This window comes from Somniosus microcephalus, chromosome 7, assembly GCF_052327205.1.
Source record: "Somniosus microcephalus isolate GS21.2 chromosome 7, FLI_Smic_1.0, whole genome shotgun sequence".
Classification (NCBI taxonomy): Eukaryota; Metazoa; Chordata; class Chondrichthyes; order Squaliformes; family Somniosidae; genus Somniosus; species Somniosus microcephalus.
Genome location: NC_140993.1, coordinates 96,887,773 through 96,911,528, shown reverse-complemented (window position 1 = coordinate 96,911,528; position 23,756 = coordinate 96,887,773). Strand labels below are relative to the sequence as shown.

General features: G+C 41.6%; 1 protein-coding gene across 3 annotated transcripts in view; it reads left to right on the top strand.

Annotated features, from left to right (window-relative positions):
- The window catches only part of LOC147114809 (uncharacterized), a 158,476-nt gene that overhangs the window by 18,591 nt on the left and 116,129 nt on the right, over positions 1 to 23,756 (top strand). For all 3 annotated transcript variants that reach the window (XM_085992769.1, XM_085992767.1, XM_085992768.1), the window contains exons 3-4: positions 5,789 to 5,854; positions 8,716 to 8,879. In XM_085992769.1, coding sequence (XP_085848895.1) covers positions 5,789 to 5,854; positions 8,716 to 8,879 — 230 coding nt within the window. The remainder of the gene's footprint in view (positions 1 to 5,788; positions 5,855 to 8,715; positions 8,880 to 23,756) is intronic.

Genomic DNA, 23,756 nt, shown 5'->3' with positions numbered 1-23,756 from the left:
TGCCGTGCCGCAGCGTGTGGCGCTGCGGCACGTAGTGCTGCGAAATTCACTTTCAGCGCCCTAAGAGGGACGCGGAGCGCCTCGAGCCGCGCCCCGTCTCCCTCTAGGGGCACTTCAACTGAATTTGCGGCGATCGCGGTGCAAATTCCAGCGCCCAGGCGAACTTTCCGCCGCTTGGGCGCCTCAGGCCAATTTCTAGGCCCATATTTATTTAGTTTCAAAAGAGAGTCCCTGGAAAGCATTAGTGTAAAATACAGGGTTGTTTTCCTGAGTGCAAATTTTGGAGAGTTTAAAAAGAAAATACAATACTGCATGGTGAGGCAAAAACAACAACTTACATTTCAGTAGCACTCTTCAGTTGCAGGAAGACATCACTGGTCATTACCACATTGCTGCTTGTGGGACCTTGCTGTGCACAAATTTGCTTTTCTACATTACAATAGTGACTAGACTTCAAAAAGTACTTCATTGGCTGTAATGCGCTTTGGGACATCCTGAGGTTACTATATCAATGCACGTCTTTCATTTTACTTTCAAAGGGAAAAAGGAGATTTGGGAGGAATTAAAAACATGGTAAAAGTGAGTTTTGAGGTTTTGAAAACAGGAAGGACAGTGATAAGGTGCAAGAAACTGGGCAGAGTGTTTCAGAGTGCAAGAGCATAATGGCTGAATGAGTAGGCACTGATGGAGGAATGGGAGACAAGGAGAAGCACAGTGTTGGAGAAGTGAAGTATGTGAGCGTGTAAGGCAGGAGATCACTAAGGTAGGGTGGGGATGAGGACATGTAAGATGAGTCAACTTGCCAGGTCATGGGGTGCCAGTGAATCTTGGAAAGGACAGTGTGAACCCAATATTTAAAAAGCCCAACAAGGGATGATTTGCTATTGGATCTAGTAATGGGGAATGAACTAGAGTAGATAAGAGAAGTAAAAGTAGGGGAACATCTAGGCAATAGAGACCATAATCTAATATGCTTTAAGATAATAATAATTGCGAAGGACATAGATATGACAAAGACCAGGGTAATAGATTGGAGAAAAGCTGATTTTGAGGGGCTGAGGGAAAATAAAATGGATAACAGTATTGGCAAACAATGATGTAGAACAGTAATGGGAAACATTTAAAACGATGTTCAACAGAGTCCAGGAAAAATATATTCTGCTAATAAACAAGAACAAGCTAAACACTAATGATACACCATGGATGAATAAAGCCATAAGAGAAAAATTGAGGGTAAGGAAAGAGGTATACATTAAGTACATGGACAGCAGAGGAGAGCATGATAAGGGAGAATATGAAGGGATTAGGAGAGAAGTCAAAAAAGAATTAGGAAGGCAAAGAGCAACTATGAAATGAAATTATCAAGGAACATCAAACAAAATAGTAAAATAATTTACAGGCACATCAATAAAAAAAGAAAGGTCGGGATGGGAATAGGGCCACTAAGGGATGGAAAGGATAATACCACAGGCAGCAATAGAGAGATGGCAGAAATATTAAATAATTATTTTGTTTCAGTATTTACCAGGGAGATAGAACAGGTGGAGTGTTAGAAACTAGGGGTGCCTAAAAATGTATATGGCTTTTAAATGATAAGTTTTGTTTTCCTGGAAAGCTTGCATTAGAATTTGAGACAGTCTTTTTAATCAGTTAGATTAGGTAAAACATAAACATTCCACACGGGGGCCCATAGGATGGTCCTGCCAGGCTAGTTATCTGTTGTTTGTAAGTTAGGGCTTTGACTTTGTTAATGTATCTTTAATTTGGCCAGTGAAGGCCCAGCCTATGTTTCTTCCATTATTACTAATAACCATATTATAATCTCCACAGATAGAATTTGGAGTTTGTTTAGCAGAACTGCTTGTGAAGATAATTAAAAGTTAATTAGGAAAAGACAAATGAAAGGAATTTGAGGAGGATAAGGAATCCATCTTAGAATGGGCCATTTGCTAGATGAAGGTGAGATAGCAACTGGTTAATGTGCGACAGCTCTGGCTGGGGCCATGATTAAGAGGGACAGGGCCGGGCCTTGTACTTGCTGGGAAAGAGGGGGAGAGAGTAAAAAGAGGTAAGGTGGATTCCAATGGAGGAACCTTCAAAATGTAAAAACAAGGATGAAGTAATGAGACCTTCTTTTGGGGAGGACTTTCATCCAAACACCAAGACAAAGAACTTAAGCTGTCATTGGTTGATGAAGTTTTGAAGGAACCTCTATAGGTTAAATGGTCTTGTCAATAACTTGGCCTCAGGCCCACCCCTAAAAATAGAATAAAAAGTGACACCCCAAGGGCTTGCACACAGACTGCGGAAGGGAGAGCTTAACAGCTGGTCGAACGCTCTTTTAAGAGTGATCCCATACTCACCACCGAAGGCCCGAGAGAGAGAGAAAGAGAGAGAGACCAGAAGCCAGAGAACTGTTTACACATGCCAGCCGCCTGTCCGATCGGGTCCGATATCAGCTGCTTGTCACAGTCGTATGTTTTTGCTGCATTACTAGTGTGTTCTATTCCGTCCTAAACTCTGATTAAACACAATATACCCACCATATTAACAGAAAATGCTGGAAAAACTCAGCAGGTCAGGCAACATCCGTGGAGAGAAATTTGAGTTGACGTTTCGGGTCGAACCCTTCTTCAAAACTGGAAAGAAAAGAAAATAGATCGAAGGCAGGGCTGCGATCGGACAAAAGAAGTGAAAGAAACAAAAGAAGTAAAAGAGCCTATTACCATCTCGTCTAGCTTCTAATACCTTTCATTGTCTCTTTTACTTCTTTTGTTTCTTTCACTTCTTTTGTCCGATTGCAGCCCTGCCTTCGATCTATTTTCTTTTCTTTCCAGTTTTGAAGAAGGGTTCAACCCGAAACGTCAACTCAAATTTCTCTCCACGGATGTTGCCTGACCTGCTGAGTTTTTCCAGCATTTTCTGTTGCTATTTCGGATTTCCAACATCTGCAGTATTTTGCTATCATACCCACCATATTGGTTTGCACTTGATCCTGTTTACCAGAGATACGTGAATCTCAACAGGAGATGACATCGGATGATGAGATTAGTAATGAGTTAACTGCATTTAAAATAAAACAAGGAGATATACTAAATAAACTCAGGAAATTCCGCCCTGATCCAGACGGATTACATCCGCGCGTTTTAAAAGAATCTAGGGAAGAAATAGCAGAGGCATTACTACACATATTTAGTAATTCGTTAGAAAAAGGTGTAGTGCCAGAGGATTGGTGGATAACTAACGTAATACCTATATTTATGAAGGGAGATAGAACATATCCAGGGAACTATAGGCCAGTCATCTTAACATCGATGGTAGGAAAAATAATGGAATCCCTACGAAAAGAGAAAATAGAAGAACATCTAGAAACAAAAAATATAACAATAAATACTCAGCATTGATTTCAAAAGGGAAAGACTTGCTTGACCAACCTAATTGAATTTTTTGAAGAGGTAACAGAGAGTAGACAAGGGTAATGCAGTAATTTATCTAGATTTTCAAAAGGCCTTCAATAAGGTTCCACATAATAGACTAATGAATAAGGTCAGTGAATGCGGAGTCAGGACAAGTAGCAGAATAGATAGCTAGCTGGCTTCAAGACAGAAAGCAGAGAGTATGGGTAAAGGGTAGCTATTCAGAGTGGCAGAAGGTGGGAAGTGGTGTTCCACAAGAATCAGTGCTGGGACCACTGTTGTTCACAATTTATATTAATGATTTCGACCTTGAAATCAAAAACACAATTTCTAAATTTGCGGATGACACCAAGTTGGAGGGGAAAGCCAATACTGAGGAGGACTGCAACAAATTACAAGACATCAATAAACTTGCAGAATGGGCATATAATTGGCAAATGAAATTCAACACAGATAAATATGAGGTATTACATTTTGGTAAGAAAAATAGGGAGGTCACATATTATTTGGAAAATAAGAACCTAAATGAGGTAGAGGAACAAAGGGATCTGGGAGTACAAATACACAAATTGCTAAAAGTAACAACACAGGTTAGCAAGGCCATAAAAAAAGCAAACCAAGCACTAAGGTTTATTTCTAGAGGGATAGAATTGAAAAGTGAAGTTATGTTAAACTTGTATCGAACCCTTGTTAGACCACACTTGGAGTACTGTCTGCAATTCTGGTCACCATATTATAAAAAGGATGTGGAGGCACTGGAGCGGGTGCAGAGAAGATTTACAAGGATGATACCAGAAATGCGAGGGTACATCTATCAGGAAATGTTGAACAGGCTGGGTCTCTTTTCTCTTGAAAAGAGAAGGCTGAGGGGTGACATAATAGAGGTCTTAAAAATCATGAAAGAGTAGCTACAGAGAGAGTGTTTCCACTTGTGGGGAAGAGCAAAATTAGAGGCCATCAATATAAGATAGTCACCAAAAAATCAAATAGAGAATTCAGAAGAAACTTCTTTACCCAGAGAGTGGTGAGAATGTGGAACTCGCTCCCACAGGGAGTGGTTGAAGCAAATAGTATAGATGCATTTAAGGGGCAATTCGACAAGCATATGAGGGAGAAGGGAATAGAGGGTTATGCTGATAGAGTTAGATGAGGAAAGACGGGAGGAGGCTCGAGTGGAGCTTAAACGCCGGCATGGACTGGTTGGGCCGAATGGCCTGTTTCTGTGTCGTATATCCTATGTAATTCTATGTAATACAAGTGCAGAACTTTGTTTGGGTGAAATTGCAAGCTGCACTGTTTTGAGGAAGTTGAAGCTTTTGAGGCAGAGAGGCTGGCTAGCAGAGCATTCAAAAATGTGAGCCCTAATGTAATTAAACCATTGCCATCTCCATTACACCATATAATCCACTCCTTATCAAACTGCACATTGAGTAAATATGTGCACAATCACGACATTTGAGCCTGAAAATACCACTAACACACTCACAGTACTCTATAATGAAAATACAATTTGACATCACAATCATAAATCGGTGGCCCTGATATATTCCATCTTATAAGGGATATGTTTCTGTGCCGTATATCCTATGTAATCCAGTTTATCCTCTAACATTGTTATATATAATTCTCTGATATTAGAGTATATGGCCTGGATATTAACAGGGGCGGGTTATGTAGGCGGGGGCGCAGTTTCGAACAGTAAACCCGGAAGTCCAGGTTAGCGTGTGTCTTTTGTCCTTGACCGGCTCCCCACCCGGAAGTCAGCCTGATTGACCGACTTGGCTTCCATTCGGGCGGGGAGGACTCCGGAGTATGCAGCAAGTCCAGGTAGATCCGATCCATGACCCCGGGGGATCAGATCCCTGACCCCGGGGGATCAGATCCCTAACCCCGGGGGTCTTTGTATGGGGGATGGACTAAGGGGGCCGGGAGGAAGCAATCCTGCTCCTCCTGGCCCACAAGCAGTGCTGTAAAGGCACTTACCTTCTCCTTGGACCAGTCCTCGCCTCCCTTCAGCTGCCGGGTTTCCCAAGGCCTTCGAAATCCGGCAGGCCTGGGATAAACCTTGAAAACAGGTTAAATCAGAGGCTGCCAACCTGATTAAAATATTTAAATTGCCAACCCGCCTCCTGGGAGCAGGTTGACTGCCCACCCCTTGTCCCACCTCCGTTAAACCCAGAAGTGGGCGGGGGTTGGGGGTCAGGTTTTGAGATTTTTAAAATTTTAACCTCTGACCCGACCCCAGCCCACTCGTTTTTGGGTGTTAAAATCCGGCCCTATATGCCTGAGTGAAAGTAGCTGAATCAAATCATTGTAGATTGATAAATTTCTTTAATCCACTTAATGAAAATATATTTTCCTTTTCCTTCCAGGTTATGGAACTGGTGTTAAAAATAAACTGGTTAATTTGAATGGTACTATTCCTGTGCCATGTAGAGGTAAGACAGCATAATATGGTAGCTACATTAGAGTGTTAGATCTGTAATAGATGGCAATTTGGACTAAGAGTTAAATTCAGGCTTCCCTCCATGGATGTGCTTTTCCAGTCTTGGGAAACTTTATCTGAGAAACACTGCTGAGGTTGAAGTTGGATTTTATCTTGCACTGGACTGAGCCTCCTGGTGAACAGCTGGGCCAGAATTTTTACCGTCGAGATGGGTCGGGTGCGTGCGGGCCACTTAGCGGGTCGGGAAAGCGATGTTCTGCTCAGCGTGTTCTTCAGGACGACTTTAACTTAATGGCCCCACTTAAAGCAGTCATGCGCGTTTCCTGGCCCAATTAAATGGAGCAGGTCTGATGATGTAATCAATGACTCGTTTCCAGCGTCCATATTTAAAGCAGCCTTGCACTCATTTGAAGATTGCTAGAGGAGTGTGGAAGGTGAAATACAAAGGTCTGAGTACTGTTCTAATCAATAAATGATAGATAGTCAAAGGCAGAGGGCGGCACCCCGATTTTCTGATGCATCCCTGCATATTTCGGTGGAGGCAGTGAGAGCATGCAGGGATCACTCATAGTGACTGATGTCAGCAGCCAGTGAAATGCTATCATGTGCGTAATGGTAACATTACCCATTCTTCTTAAAGCACTACCAATTCATCTCTGTACTCTCCCACAGGTCCATAAAATGCCCCTCCCACCCCGCTATCCGGGGTGACTTCTCAGAGGAACCTCCAGCCTCTGAGGCTGCACCATCAGCTGTGAAGTAATCTATAAACCCCAGTCTTTAATTGTGTAGTTGATTGCTAACTCCTTAGTAATGTACAGTGCAATTGAAGTAAGCTGACAAAGCTACTTATTAATGATTTCTGTATAATGTTTTTTGTTATTGGTAGAGAATGGAACACTTTGGGGGAGAAATTTGGCATCGCCCCGTTTGGGGTGCAATTATCGGCCGGGCGCAAAGTTTAGCGCCTGGCGCTAATTATCGCCTCCGACTGCAAACTTGGCTTCTATCGCCCCTGGAGGTGATTGGAGTGCTAAATCAGGCGCTACACACCTCTCAAGGAGCGAGGCGCTACCTCAGAGCGCTGGCGAAGCTCATATGATATCAGTTAGCAATGGAACACAGACACACTGGCGCTGGCCAGTTCTTAAAGGGGAGGGTCGATCTTGCTCTCCATCCACACCCTGCTCATTGCAGCCTTGACTCTCGGCCTGGAGAGACTTGTACATCAATTCTACTGGAAAGTGCAATGGAGAGGCCCAGGGAAAGAGCTCAGAGTGCAGCCCCCATAGTCTCTTCTAAATCGATGCAAGGAAGGTAAAACCAAAATGAACCTGCAAAGTGCTGCTCAGTACCCAAAACTCCTTCACACAGCGTTGAATCTCTCCAGAAGTCTCTCTCTCAGAATCTGTGGTGCAAAATTGTCGCCGACAAAAAAAGGCAGGAAGTAGTCGCCTTTAAATAGCACTCCCCCAGTCCCTTCCCGACTACAAAACGTTCCCCTCTACTTGTCGTTGCTAGCGGCAGGTGGAAAGGCAGGGGGCGCCACTCAATATCCAGTCCGGGGCCCTACCGGGGCATTGCACGCTCAACTGACATCACGATCTGCGGGCGCAGGAGATCGTGGCGGTCGTGTTTAACGCCGCCGCAAAATGTCTGGTCAATTTCGCGAGCGGCGCAAATATCGCCGTGCCCGGGCGCTAGTTGCTTTGCGCCCCATTAGCGCCCTCTTAGGGCGTTAACGGGAGGGGCTAAGCAACTGAATTTTTCCCCCTTTAAGTTTTGGGTATTCAGTGTGAAGATCAAACATGCTAAGGTCAGCTATCGACTCCCCACACCAGTCCCTCTAAGTGAGATTGCTAATGTAGTTAGTGCCAATTACCTCTTTATTTGGGCAGTTTTGTGTTTGTGCGCGTGCCACAAGGAATTGAATTAAGATTCCCTAAACTAATGTCAACAATAACAAAAATTGCATTTATGTACCATGTTTAATGTAGGAAAACGTACCAAGGCACTTCACAAAATTATAATAAGACAAATTGTGAAATGCCCTGTACAGACATCAGTCTGGGGAGACTTTTCTATCACAACTCGTCTGGCCAGGATTCAAACCCTGTTGAAAGGTTAATATCTAATCCACTGTACCACCCAGTTCCTTCCCCCTAGATTAACAATTCAAGAAACAGTCTATTAACTTTAAAAATATTTTTCTTATTCATTCACGGGATGTGGACCTCACCGGCAAGGCCAGCATTTATTGCCCATCCCTAATTGCTCTCGAGAAGGTGGTGGTGAGCCATCTTTCTTGAATACAACTGAATGGCTTGCTAGGCCATTTCAGAGGGCAGTTAAGAGTCAACCACATTGCTGTGGGTCTGGAGTCACATATAGGTCAGACCAGGTAAGGACGGCATATTTCCTTCCCTATGGACATTAGTGAACCAGATGGGTTTTACAACAATCCGGTAGTTTTCTGGTCGCCATTACTGATACTAACATTTTATTCCAGATTTATTTAATTGAATTTAAATTCCCCAGCTGCTGTGGTGAGATTTTGAACTCGCGCCTCCGGTTTTTAGTCCAGGCCTCTGGATTACTAGTCCAGTAACATAACCTCAATCCTACCGTACCCAAATTAACTCACAAGTCTTATGTTTTGTGGCTCCTCTGTGGGTCAGGTTAGTGAATCATGTTGAATAAACAAGAAAGAATGGAAAACAAATGTTTTATGTAAGTTTAAAAAAAACTTTAAATTTAGTGCCAAAGAGATAAAAGTAGATACCCCCCAGGCATGGATGGATCTCACAAATTTTACTACTTTTTTTAACAATGTGCAAATGTGTTTATATTCAGGCCTAACTTATAATGTTCCAATAAGCATCTGGTTGCATAACGCACACCCCCTGAATCCACCAAAATGTTTTGTGAAGGGGCCAGCAATTCCATGCCGAAATCCTGGAATTCACATCGATAACACTGGCATGATGTCTTCAAGTTATTTATACAACTGGAAATACGTAAGCAAGAATACATGTTATAATTTTGTTCATACAGCAAAAACCAAAACTCAGTAAAGACGATTTTTCTAAATGTGATGAGATGAATCGATGGATGTTTGAAATGCTCTGGTTTTGGCAAATTTAAACACAACAATTCTGACCTGAGACTGTATGTTACTTGATAACTTGAATATAATAGCACATAAGTTATTGAATATAGCAATACCTGTAGTATGTTTAACTTAACAACCAAGTTTCTAGTAGAATGTCTAACCTAGTCCTTTTTGAACAAGAGAATTGGTAGAGGATACTCACTAAGCACATATCAGATATATTATTCAATGATCAGACCATGTCAAATTATGCCAAAGTGACATTTATAATTGTACTATAAACATTGTGTTGCAAAGGTGGTGTGATACTAGTTTAAGAATGTGTTTAAAATAATGATGTATCAGGTTTTTAAAATTGTACATTCACCTGTTGTAATGTTTTTAAACACAGAAACTGAGTAGAAGTGAATTTATTCCCATCCCAGTGGGTGTAACATTGGATTTAGTTCGCAATTGGACACGTATTGATAGCTGTGGGGTTGCTGCAGGAACATACATTACACTGGTCCTCATAGCAGCTACTTTCAAATGCCTTCACAACCTAATCAGTATATTTTATAAGGGTTGTGGCAAACGTTTTAAGGTATGATCCAGTAATTTCATTTGTGATGAAAACGCTTGCTAAATCAGAATCAATCTCTCCCTCTCTCCCTCCCTCTAAATCAGAATCAATCTCTCCCTCTCCCTCCCTCTAAATCAGAATCAATCTCTCCTTCCCACTCTCCCTCTAAATCAGAATCAATCTCTCCCTCTCTCCCTCTAAATCAGAATCAATCTCTCCCTCTCTCTCTAAATCAGAATCAATCTCTCTCTCTCTCTCTCTCTCTAAATCAGAATCAATCTCTCTCTCTCTAAATCAGAATCAATCTCTCCCTCTCTCTCTCTCTAAATCAGAATCAATCTCTCCCTCTCTCTCTCTCTAAATCAGAATCAATCTCTCCCTCTCTAAATCAGAATCAATCTCTCTCTCTCTAAATCAGAATCAATCTCTCCCTCTCTCTCCCTCTAAATCAGAATCAATCTCTCTCTCTCCCTCCCTCTAAATCAGAATCAATCTCTCCCTCTCCCTCCCTCTAAATCAGAATCAATCTCTCCCTCCCACTCTCTCTCTAAATCAGAATCAATCTCTCCCTCTCTCCCTCTAAATCAGAATCAATCTCTCCCTCTCTCTAAATCAGAATCAATCTCTCCCTCTCTCTCTCTCTCTCTCTCTCTAAATCAGAATCAATCTCTCCCTCTCTCTCTCTCTCTAAATCAGAATCAATCTCTCCCTCTCCCTCCCTCTAAATCAGAATCAATCTCTCCCTCTCTCTAAATCAGAATCAATCTCTCCCTCTCTCTCTCTAAATCAGAATCAATCTCTCCCTCTCTCTCTCTCTAAATCAGAATCAATCTCTCCCTCTCTCTCTAAATCAGAATCAATCTCTCCCTCTCTCTCTCTCTCTAAATCAGAATCAATCTCTCCCTCTCTCTCTCTAAATCAGAATCAATCTCTCCCTCCCTCCCTCTAAATCAGAATCAATCTCTCCCTCCCTCTCTCCCTCTAAATCAGAATCAATCTCTCCCTCTCTCTCTCTCTCTAAATCAGAATCAATCTCTCCCTCCCTCTAAATCAGAATCAATCTCTCCCTCTCTCTCTCTCTCTCTCTCTAAATCAGTATCAATCTCTCCCTCTCTCTCTAAATCAGAATCAATCTCTCCCTCTCTCTCTCTAAATCAGAATCAATCTCTCCCTCTCTCTCTAAATCAGAATCAATCTCTCCCTCTCTCCCTCCCTCTAAATCAGAATCAATCTCTCCCTCTCTCTCTCTAAATCAGAATCAATCTCTCCCTCTCTCCCTCCCTCTAAATCAGAATCAATCTCTCCCTCTCTCTCTCTCTCTCTAAATCAGAATCAATCTCTCCCTCTCTCTCTAAATCAGAATCAATCTCTCCCTCTCTCTCTCTAAATCAGAATCAATCTCTCCCTCTCTCTAAATCAGAATCAATCTCTCTCTCTCTCTCTAAATCAGAATCAATCTCTCTCTCTCTCTAAATCAGAATCAATCTCTCCCTCTCTCTCTCTCTCTAAATCAGAATCAATCTCTCCCTCTCTCTCTCTAAATCAGAATCAATCTCTCCCTCTCTCTCTCTCTCTAAATCAGAATCAATCTCTCCCTCTCTCTCTAAATCAGAATCAATCTCTCCCTCTCTCTCTCTCTCTAAATCAGAATCAATCTCTCCCTCTCTCTCTCTCTCTCTAAATCAGAATCAATCTCTCCCTCTCTCTCTCTCTAAATCAGAATCAATCTCTCCCTCTCTCTCACCCTCTAAATCAGAATCAATCTCTCCCTCTCTCCCTCCCTCTAAATCAGAATCAATCTCTCCCTCTCTCTCTCCCTCTAAATCAGAATCAATCTCTCCCTCTCTCCCTCTCTCTAAATCAGAATCAATCTCTCCCTCTCTCCCTCCCTCTAAATCAGAATCAATCTCTCCCTCTCTCTAAATCAGAATCAATCTCTCCCTCTCTCTCTCTCTAAATCAGAATCAATCTCTCCCTCTCTCTCTAAATCAGAATCAGTCTCTCCCTCTCTCCCTCTCTAAATCAGAATCAATCTCTCCCTCTCTCTCTCTCTAAATCAGAATCAATCTCTCCCTCTCTCACTCTCTCTAAATCAGAATCAATCTCTCCCTCTCTCTAAATCAGAATCAATCTCTCCCTCTCTCTCTCTAAATCAGAATCAATCTCTCCCTCTCTCTCTCTCTAAATCAGAATCAATCTCTCCCTCTCTCTAAATCAGAATCAATCTCTCCCTCTCTCTCTCTCCCTCTAAATCAGAATCAATTCAATTCAATTCAATTCAATTCAAATGCTTTATTGGCATGAAAGTTTACAGAGAACCATATTGCCAAAGCTTACATAGCAAAAAGGTACATTTTCAAACATTCTGTAGGTGTCAATCGATTTGACATTTGTTGGGTACATACAATATTACTTTTAAACAATATTAATTTTAAACAGTCTTTGTACTTCATTTAGTACGTTCAATATTAATTTTAAACAGTCTTAATTTTAAACAGTCCTCAGGTTGTGACATGTTGTTACATATTTGGCCCCAAGGTATGGTCTGTCTCCTTCTCCCAGGACTAATCTCAATTTTGACAGGTCATCCAATTCCTTGAAATCTGGGGTTGTTTGGCTTAGCTTGTTGAATAATATGTTTCTTGATGTGTTGAATTTTTCGCATTTTAGGAGGAAATGCATTTCTGTTTCAACCTCGCCGGCCAGACATTGATCGCATATTCTATTCTCTCTAGGCTGCCAGGATTTCTTGTATCTGCCTTTTTCAATTTCCAGTTGGTGGTCGCTTAGTCTGTACCTGGTGAGGGTCTGTCTCTGTTTTGTGTCTCTGATGGTCGTGAGGTAGTCTGCCAGTTTATATTCTCTTTTTAGGGCCCGGTAACATTCTAATCTGCTTTGGCTTTTCGGTTATTTTGTTCCAATGTTCCAGGTAGGTTTCTTTGCATTTTTTAATGATTTGGTTCACTCGGATTGGTGTTTGGACGGCTGTGTTGGTCTGGGGCTGGTCAGGGTCCGGCTGAGTACTTAGTTTCAGTAGCAGCTGACTCAGGGGACTCTTTTCTGGGTTTAGCTCTTGGGTCTGAAAGGCTTTGAAATGAAGGGTGTCTGGGGAGCTAGATTTGAGGTGATTTAGGAAGTTTAGTGCTCGTTTTTGGATGTTTATTATCAGTGGGTATCTGCCTAGTTCGGCTCTGCATGCATTTGTTGGCGTTTTTCTTTGGATGCGAAGGATGCTTCGGCAGAATTCTGCATGTAGGGCTTCTATTGTGTGTTTTTCCCATTTAGTGTAGCTTTGGTGATTTAGCGGGCCCCATACTTCACTACCGTACAGTGCAATGGGCAGGATTATGCTGTCAAATATTTTGAGCCAGATTTTGATTGGGATTTGGATGTTGTAGAATTTTCTTTTTATTGCATATAGGGCTCTTCGGGCTTTTTCTTTTAGTGCATTCACTGCTATGCTGAAGCTCCCTGATGCTGTAATAGTTAGACCAAGGTAGGTGTAGCTCATAGTGTGTCCTATAGTGGTATCACTGAGGGTAAACTGGTATTTGTTTTCCTGACATCTGGGCCTTTTTTGAAAAATCATGATGTTGTTTTTTTTTAGATTTACTGTTAGAGCCCAATTTTGGCAGTATTTGTCGAGTAGGTCTAGTTGTTGCTGTAATCCCTGTTCTGTGGGAGACAGCAGGACCAGGTCATCCGCATAGAACAGGGATTTCACTTCTCCATCCAGGAGACGGAGACCTGGTGACTCGCTTTGCTCCAGCATGTCTGCTAATTCATTTATGTATATGTTGAACAGGGTCGGGCTCAAATTGCAGCCCTGCCGGACGCCTCTTCTCTGGGTGAAGAAATCGGTGCGTTTGTCTCCAATTTTGACCCCGCATTTGTTTTTCAGATACATTGATTTAATAAGGTCATAGACTTTGCCCCCTATTCCACACTGAAGAAGTTTATAATAGAGCCCTTCGTGCCATATAGAGTCAAAGGCTTTCTTGAAGTCGATGAAACAGGCGAATATTTTCCCATTTTTTGTTTGGTGTATATGTTTTTCAATGAGGGTGTGAAGGGTATAGATATGGTCGGCGGTGCGGTGTTTTGGAAGAAAGCCTATTTGGTTTTTTCTGAGGATATTATGTTTGTTAAGAAAATCAAGTAATCTACTATTTAGAATACTGCAGAATAACTTCCCTAGACAACTGTTGACACAGATGCCGCGGTAGTTATTTGGGTCTGATTTGTTTCCACTTTTATATATGGGGGAGATTAGTCCTTGGCACCAGATATCGGGAAAACAGCCTGAACGTAATATGATGTTGAATAATTTGAGTACCGCACCCTGCATCTCCATATTGCTGAACTTGAGCATTTCATTTTTGATGTTGTCTGGGCCACAGGCTTTCTTTAGGTGGAGAGATTTTGTTTTTGTGGCCAATTCTTTCCATGTGATTGGGGAGTCTAGAGGGTTTTGGTTGTCTTTAATTGTTGCTTCTAATGTGTGGAGTTTTTCTGTGACCTGATGTTGACTTGGGTTTGTTTCGTTTATTGGGATGTCTTTGTAGAGGTTTTCAAAATGTGTTCTCCAGATGTCGCCATCTTGGATTGGTAATGCTTGCAATTGTGTTGTACTCAGGTTATTCCACATTTCCCAGAATTGTTTTGGATTGGTGGAGTTTTCAATTTCTTTGAGTATTTTGTGGGTATAGTTTTGTGTTTTGTTCCTAATGGTGTGTTTATATCTTTTGAGGGTGTCATTGTATCTAGTACGTAGGTCCGGATTGTTTGGTTGGCGATGCTTTTGGTTTGATATTTTTCTCAGGTCTTTTCTGGCATTTTTGCATTCGTGGTCAAACCATTTCTTATCTTTATTTTGTCTTTTGTGACGCTTCCTCTTCTGTTTCACAAGGTCGGCTTTTACAGCTGCCTCATGGAGATCATATTTATATCCTCTATGGCCATGTTTACACCATCTCTGGTGATCTCGTATGGGTTTTCTTTAAATTTTGATATTTTACTTGTGAGATCAGGTGACTTTAGTGCTGTGATGAATTTTTCTCCACTGTCTGGGGCCCATCTGTATGTCTGGTTTATTTTATGGAGCTTACTGGGTTCCTTTTTTGTGTCTGTATTTTGGGCAGATAGTTTAAGGTACATATTTATTTGGTTATGGTCTGAGAGGGGGGATTGCTGCCTGACAGTGAATGAGTTGATATCGCAGGGGTCCAGGTCAGTGATTGTATAGTCCACCACACTAGACCCAAGAGTTGAGGAGTATGTGAGTCTCCCTAGGGAGTCCCCTCTGAACCTACCGTTAACTATGTACAGGCCTAAGGCTCGGCAGAGTTGCACTACCTCCCTACCGCTTTTATTTATTTCACGATCAAGGTTGCTCTCTCCCTCTAAATCAGAATCAATCTCTCCCTCCCTCTAAATCAGAATCAATCTCTCTCTCTCTCTAAATCAGAATCAATCTCTCTCTCTCCCTCTAAATCAGAATCAATCTCTCCCTCTCTCTCTCTAAATCAGAATCAATCTCTCTCTCTCTCTAAATCAGAATCAATCTCTCCCTCTCTCTCTCTAAATCAGAATCAATCTCTCCCTCTCTCTCCCTCTAAATCAGAATCAATCTCTCCCTCTCTCCCTCCCTCTAAATCAGAATCAAATCAAATTCAAATTCAAATTCAAATGCTTTATTGGCATGAAAGTTTACAGAGAACCATATTGCCAAAGCTTACATAGCAAAAAGGTACATTTTCAACATTTTGTAGGTGTCAATCGATTTGACATTTGTTGGGTACATACAATATTACTTTTAAACAATATTAATTTTAAACAGTCTTTGTACTTCATTTGGTACATTCAATATTAATTTTAAACAGTCTTAATTTTAAACAGTCCTCAGGTTGTGACATGTTGTTACATATTTGTCCCCAAGGTATGGTCTGTCTCCTTCTCCCAGGACTAATCTCAATTTTGACAGGTCATCCAATTCCTTGAAATCTGGGGTTGTTTGGCTTAGCTTGTTGAATAATATGTTTCTTGATGTGTTGAATTTTTTGCATTTTAGGAGGAAATGCATTTCTGTTTCAACCTCGCCGGCCAGACATTGATCGCATATTCTATTCTCTCTAGGCTGCCAGGATTTCTTGTATCTGCCTTTTTCAATTTCCAGTTGGTGGTCGCTTAGTCTGTATCTGGTGAGGGTCTGTCTCTGTTTTGTGTCTCTGATGGTCGTGAGGTAGTCTGCCAGTTTATATTCTCTTTTTAGGGCCCGGTAACATTCTAATCTGCTTTGGCTTTCGGTTATTTTGTTCCAATGTTCCAGGTAGGTTTCTTTGCATTGTTTAATGATTTGGTTCACTCGGATTGGTGTTTGGACGGCTGTGTTGGTCTGGGGTTGGTCAGGGTCCGGCTGAGTACTTAGTTTCAGTAGCAGCTGACTCAGGGGACTCTTTTCTGGGTTTAGCTCTTGGGTCTGAAATGCTTTGAAATGAAGGGTGTCTGGGGAGCTAGATTTGAGGTGATTTAGGAAGTTTAGTGCTCGTTTTTGGATGTTTATTATCAGTGGGTATCTGCCTAGTTCGGCTCTGCATGCATTTGTTGGCGTTTTTCTTTGGATGCGAAGGATGCTTCGGCAGAATTCTGCATGTAGTGCTTCTATTGTGTGTTTGTCCCATTTGGTGTAGCTTTGGTGATTTAGCGGGCCCCATACTTCACTACCGTACAGTGCAATGGGCAGGATTATGCTGTCAAATATTTTGAGCCAGATTTTGATTGGGATTTGGATGTTGTAGAATTTTCTTTTTATTGCATATAGGGCTCTTCGAGCTTTTTCTTTTAGTGCATTCACTGCTTTGTTGAAGCTCCCTGATGCTGTAATAGTTAGACCAAGGTAGGTGTAGCTCATAGTGTGTCCTATAGTGGTATCACTGAGGGTAAACTGGTATTTGTTTTCCTGACATCTGGGCCTTTTTTGAAAAATCATGATGTTAGTTTTTTTTAGATTTACTGTTAGAGCCCAATTTTGGCAGTATTTGTCGAGTAGGTCTAGTTGTTGCTGTAATCCCTGTTCTGTGGGAGACAGCAGGACCAGGTCGTCCGCATAGAACAGGGATTTCACTTCTCCATCCAGGAGACGGAGACCTGGTGACTCGCTTTGCTCCAGCATGTCTGCTAATTCATTTATGTATATGTTGAACAGGGTCGGGCTCAAATTGCAGCCCTGCCGGACGCCTCTTCTCTGGGTGAAGAAATCGGTGCGTTTGTCTCCAATTTTGACCCCGCATTTGTTTTTCAGATACATTGATTTAATAAGGTCATAGACTTTGCCCCCTATTCCACACTGAAGAAGTTTATAATAGAGCCCTTCGTGCCATATAGAGTCAAAGGCTTTCTTGAAGTCGATGAAACAGGCGAATATTTTCCCATTTTTTGTTTGGTGTATATGTTTTTCAATGAGGGTGTGAAAGGTATAGATATGGTCGGCGGTGCGGTGTTTTGGAAGAAAGCCTATTTGGTTTTTTCTGAGGATATTATGTTTGTTAAGAAAATCAAGTAATCTACTATTTAGAATACTGCAGAATAACTTCCCTAGACAACTGTTGACACAGATGCCGCGGTAGTTATTTGGGTCTGATTTGTTTCCACTTTTATATATGGGGGAGATTAGTCCTTGGCACCAGATATCGGGAAAACAGCCTGAACGTAATATGATGTTGAATAATTTGAGTACCGCACCCTGCATCTCCATATTGCTGAACTTGAGCATTTCATTTTTGATGTTGTCTGGGCCACAGGCTTTCTTTAGGTGGAGAGATTTTGTTTTTGTGGCCAGTTCTTTCCATGTGATTGGGGAGTCTAGAGGGTTTTGGTTGTCTTGAATTGTTGCTTCTAATGTGTGGAGTTTTTCTGTGACCTGATGTTGACTTGGGTTTGTTTCGTTTATTGGGATGTCTTTGTAGAGGTTTTCAAAATGTGTTCTCCAGATGTCGCCATCTTGGATTGGTAATGCTTGCAATTGTGTTGTACTCAGGTTATTCCACATTTCCCAGAATTGTTTTGGATTGGTGGAGTTTTCAATTTCTTCGAGTATTTTGTGGGTATAGTTTTGTGTTTTGTTCCTAATGGTGTGTTTATATCTTTTGAGGGTTTCATTGTATCTAGTACGTAGGTCCGGATTGTTTGGATGGCGATGCTTTTGGTTTGATATTTTTCTCAGGTCTTTTCTGGCATTTTTGCATTCGTGGTCAAACCATTTCTTATTTTTATTTTGTCTTTTGTGACGCTTCCTCTTCTGTTTCACAAGGTCGGCTTTTACAGCTGCCTCATGGAAGATCATATTTATATCCTCTATGGCCATGTTTACACCATCTCTGGTGATCTCGTATGGGTTTTCTTTAAATTTTGATATTTTACTTGTGAGATCAGGTGACTTTAGTGCTGTGATGAATTTTTCTCCACTGTCTGGGGCCCATCTGTATGTCTGGTTTATTTTATGGAGCTTACTGGGTTCCTTTTTTGTGTCTGTATTTTGGGCAGATAGTTTAAGGTACATATTTATTTGGTTATGGTCTGAGAGGGGGGATTGCTGCCTGACAGTGAATGAGTTGATATCGCAGGGGTCCAGGTCAGTGATTGTATAGTCCACCACACTAGACCCAAGAGTTGAGGAGTATGTGAGTCTCCCTAGGGAGTCCCCTCTGAACCTACCGTTAACTATGTACAGGCCTAAGGCTCGGCAGAGTTGCACTACCTCCCTACCGCTTTTATTTATTTCACGATCAAGGTTGCTCTCTCCCTCTAAATCAGAATCAATCTCTCCCTCCCTCCCTCTAAATCAGAATCAATCTCTCTCTCTCTCTAAATCAGAATCAATCTCTCCCTCTCTCTCTAAATCAGAATCAATCTCTCTCTCTCTCTCTCTAAATCAGAATCAATCTCTCCCTCTCTCTCTCTAAATCAGAATCAATCTCTCCCTCTCTCTCTCTCCCTCTAAATCAGAATCAATCTCTCCCTCTCTCCCTCCCTCTAAATCAGAATCAATCTCTCCCTCCCTCTCTCTCTAAATCAGAATCAATCTCTCCCCCTCTCTCCCTCCCTCTAAATCAGAATCAATCTCTCCCTCTCTCCCTCTCTCTAAATCAGAATCAATCTCTCCCTCTCTCCCTCCCTCTAAATCAGAATCAATCTCTCCCTCTCTCTAAATCAGAATCAATCTCTCCCTCTCTCCCTCCCTCTAAATCAGAATCAATCTCTCCCTCCCTCTCTCTCTAAATCAGAATCAATCTCTCCCTCTCTCTCTCTCTAAATCAGAATCAATTCAATTCAATTCAAATGCTTTATTGGCATGAAAGTTTAGAGAGAACCATATTGCCAAAGCTTACATTGCAAAAAGGTACAGTTTTCTAACATTCTGTAGGTGTCAATCGATTTGACATTTGTTGGGTACATACAATATTACTTTTAAACAATATTAATTTTAAACAGTCTTTGTACTTCATTTGGTACGTTCAATATTAATTTTAAACAGTCTTAATTTTAAACAGTCCTCAGGTTGTGACATGTTGTTACATATTTGGCCCCAAGGTATGGTCTGTCTCCTTCTCCTAAGACTAATCTCAATTTTGACAGATCATCCAATTCCTTGAAATCTGGGGTTGTTTGGCTTAGCTTGTTGAATAATATGTTTCTTGATGTGTTGAATTTTTCGCATTTTAGGAGGAAATGCATTTCTGTTTCAACCTCGCCAGCCAGACATTGATCGCATATTCTATTCTCTCTAGGCTGCCAGGATTTCTTGTATCTGCCTTTTTCAATTTCCAGTTGGTGGTCGCTTAGTCTGTACCTGGTGAGGGTCTGTCTCTGTTTTGTGTCTCTGATGGTCGTGAGGTAGTCTGCCAGTTTATATTCTCTTTTTAGGGCCCGGTAATATTCTAATCTGCTTTGGCTTTCGGTTATTTTGTTCCAATGTTCCAGGTAGGTTTCTTTGCATTTTTTAATGATTTGGTTCACTCGGATTGGTGTTTGGACGGCTGTGTTGGTCTGGGGCTGGTCAGGGTCCGGCTGAGTACTTAGTTTCAGTAGCAGCTGACTCAGGGGACTCTTTTTTGGGTTTAGCTCTTGGGTCTGAAAGGCTTTGAAATGAAGGGTGTCTGGGGAGCTAGATTTGAGGTGATTTAGGAAGTTTAGTGCTCGTTTTTGGATGTTTATTATCAGTGGGTATCTGCCTAGTTCGGCTCTGCATGCATTTGTTGGCGTTTTTCTTTGGGTGCGAAGGATGCTTCGGCAGAATTCTGCATGTAGGGCTTCTATTGTGTGTTTTTCCCATTTAGTGTAGCTTTGGTGATTTAGCGGGCCCCATACTTCACTACCGTACAGTGCAATGGGCAGGATTATGCTGTCAAATATTTTGAGCCAGATTTTGATTGGGATTTGGATGTTGTAGAATTTTCTTTTTATTGCATATAGGGCTCTTCGGGCTTTTTCTTTTAGTGCATTCACTGCTATGCTGAAGCTCCCTGATGCTGTAATAGTTAGACCAAGGTAGGTGTAGCTCATAGTGTGTCCTATAGTGGTATCACTGAGGGTAAACTGGTATTTGTTTTCCTGACATCTGGGCCTTTTTTGAAAAATCATGATGTTGGTTTTCTTTAGATTTACTGTTAGAGCCCAATTTTGGCAGTATTTGTCGAGTAGGTCTAGTTGTTGCTGTAATCCCTGTTCTGTGGGAGACAGCAGAACCAGGTCGTCCGCATAGAACAGGGATTTCACTTCTCCATCCAGGAGACGGAGACCTGGTGACTCGCTTTGCTCCAGCATGTCTGCTAATTCATTTATGTATATGTTGAACAGGGTCGGGCTCAAATTGCAGCCCTGCCGGACGCCTCTTCTCTGGGTGAAGAAATCGGTGCGTTTGTCTCCAATTTTGACCCCGCATTTGTTTTTCAGATACATTGATTTAATAAGGTCATAGACTTTGCCCCCTATTCCACACTGAAGAAGTTTATAATAGAGCCCTTCGTGCCATATAGAGTCAAAGGCTTTCTTGAAGTCGATGAAACAGGCGAATATTTTCCCATTTTTTGTTTGGTGTATATGTTTTCCAATGAGGGTGTGAAGGGTATAGATATGGTCGGCTGTGCGGTGTTTTGGAAGAAAGCCTATTTGGTTTTTTCTGAGGATATTATGTTTGTTAAGAAAATCAAGTAATCTACTATTTAGAATACTGCAGAATAACTTCCCTAGACAACTGTTGACACAGATGCCGCGGTAGTTATTTGGGTCTGATTTGTTTCCACTTTTATATATGGGGGAGATTAGTCCTTGGCACCAGATATCGGGAAAACAGCCTGAGCGTAATATGATGTTGAATAGTTTGAGTATCGCACCCTGCATCTCCATATTGCTGAACTTGAGCATTTCATTTTTGATGTTGTCTGGGCCACAGGCTTTCTTTAGGTGGAGAGATTTTGTTTTTGTGGCCAGTTCTTTCCATGTGATTGGGGAGTCTAGAGGGTTTTGGTTGTCTTTAATTGTTGCTTCTAATGTGTGGAGTTTTTCTGTGACCTGATGTTGGCTTGGGTTTGTTTCGTTTATTGGGATGTCTTTGTAGAGGTTTTCAAAATGTGTTCTCCAGATGTCTCCATCTTGGATTGGTAATGCTTGCAATTGTGTTGTACTCAGGTTATTCCACATTTCCCAGAATTGTTTTGGATTGGTGGAGTTTTCAATTTCTTCGAGTATTTTGTGGGTATAGTTTTGTGTTTTGTTCCTAATGGTGTGTTTATATCTTTTGAGGGTTTCATTGTATCTAGTACGTAGGTCCGGATTGTTTGGTTGGTGATGCTTTTGGTTTGATATTTTTCTCAGGTCTTTTCTGGCATTTTTGCATTCGTGGTCAAACCATTTCTTATTTTTATTTTGTCTTTTGTGACGCTTCCTCTTCTGTTTCACAAGGTCGGCTTTTACAGCTGCCTCATGGAAGATCATATTTATATCCTCTATGGCCATGTTTACACCATCTCTGGTGATCTCGTATGGGTTTTCTTTAAATTTTGATATTTTACTTGTGAGATCAGGTGACTTTAGTGCTGTGATGAATTTTTCTCCACTGTCTGGGGCCCATCTGTATGTCTGGTTTATTTTATGGAGCTTACTGGGTTCCTTTTTTGTGTCTGTAGTTTGGGCAGAAAGTTTAAGGTACATATTTATTTCGTTATGGTCTGAGAGGGGGGATTGCTGCCTGACAGTGAATGAGTTGATATCGCAGGGGTCCAGGTCAGTGATTGTATAGTCCACCACACTAGACCCAAGAGTTGAGGTGTATGTGAGTCTCCCTAGGGAGTCCCCTCTGAACCTACCGTTAACTATGTACAGGCCTAAGGCTCGGCAGAGTTGCACTACCTCCCTACCGCTTTTATTTATTTCACGATCAAGGTTGTTCCGATTTGCGATGGCTGGTGTGACATCTAAAGGGGTCTGGCCAAACACATGGTTGTTTCCCTGTGGGTCTATGAAGTCAGGTTCACAACCGGTCCTTGCATTTAGGTCCCCACATATTATCACCTTTCCTTGGGCCTGGAAATGGCTGATTTCCATGTGGAGAGTATCAAATAACTCCTCTTCGAAATATGGCGATTCTATTGGAGGTATGTAGATCGCACATAAGTAATAATCAATCTCTCTGTCTCTCCCTCTAAATCAGAATCAATCTCTCCCTCTCTCCCTCCCTCTAAATCAGAATCAATCTCTCCCTCTCTCTCTCTAAATCAGAATCAATCTCTCCCTCTCTCTCTCTCTAAATCAGAATCAATCTCTCCCTCTCTCTCTCTCTCTCTAAATCAGAATCAATCTCTCCCTCTCTCTAAATCAGAATCAATCTCTCCCTCTCTCCCTCCCTCTAAATCAGAATCAATCTCTCCCTCTCTCCCTCTCTCTAAATCAGAATCAATCTCTCCCTCTCTCTCTCTCTAAATCAGAATCAATCTCTCCCTCTCTCTAAATCAGAATCAATCTCTCCCTCTCTCCCTCCCTCTAAATCAGAATCAATCTCTCCCTCTCTCCCTCTCTCTAAATCAGAATCAATCTCTCCCTCTCTCTCTCTAAATCAGACTCAATCTCTCCCTCTCTCTCTCTCCCTCTAAATCAGAATCAATCTCTCCCTCTCTCTCTCCCTCTAAATCAGAATCAATCTCTCCCTCTCTCTCTCTAAATCAGAATCAATCTCTCTCTCCCTCTCTCTAAATCAGAATCAATCTCTCTCTCCCTCTCTCTAAATCAGAATCAATCTCTCCCTCTCTCTCTCTAAATCAGAATCAATCTCTCCCTCTCTCCCTCCCTCTAAATCAGAATCAATCTCTCCCTCTCTCCCTCTCTCTCTAAATCAGAATCAATCTCTCCCTCTCTCTCTCTAAATCAGAATCAATCTCTCTCTCTCTCCCTCTAAATCAGAATCAATCTCTCCCTCTCTCCCTCCCTCTAAATCAGAATCAATCTCTCCCTCTCTCTCTAAATCAGAATCAATCTCTCCCTCTCTCTCTCTCTAAATCAGAATCAATCTCTCCCTCTCTCCCTCCCTCTAAATCAGAATCAATCTCTCCCTCTCTCTAAATCAGAATCAATCTCTCCCTCTCTCAATCAGAATCAATCTCTCCCTCTCTCCCTTCCTCTAAATCAGAATCAATCTCTCCCTCTCTCCCTCTCTCTAAATCAGAATCAATCTCTCCCACACAATTCACAATTCAAATGCTTTATTGGCATGAAAGTTTACAGAGAACCATATTGCCAAAGCTTACACAACAAAAAAGTACAGTTTTCCAACATTCTGTAGGTGTCAAACAATTTTGACCCTTGTTGGGTACATACAATATTACTTTTAAACAGTATTAATTTAAACAGTCTTTGTACATCATTGGGTACATTCAGTATTAATTTTAAACAATATGTTGTTACATATTTGGCACCAAGGTATGGTCTGTCTCCTTCTCCCAGGACTAATCTTAATTTTGACAGGTCATCCAAATCCTTGAAATCTGGGGTTGTTTGGCTGAGCTTGTTAAATAATATGTTTCTTGATGTGTTGAATTTTTCGCATTTTAGGAGGAAATGCATTTCTGTTTCAACCTCGCCGGTCAGACATTGATCACATATTCTATTCTCTCTAGGCTGCCAGGATTTCTTGTATCTCCCTTTTTCAATTGCCAGTTGGTGGTCGCTTAG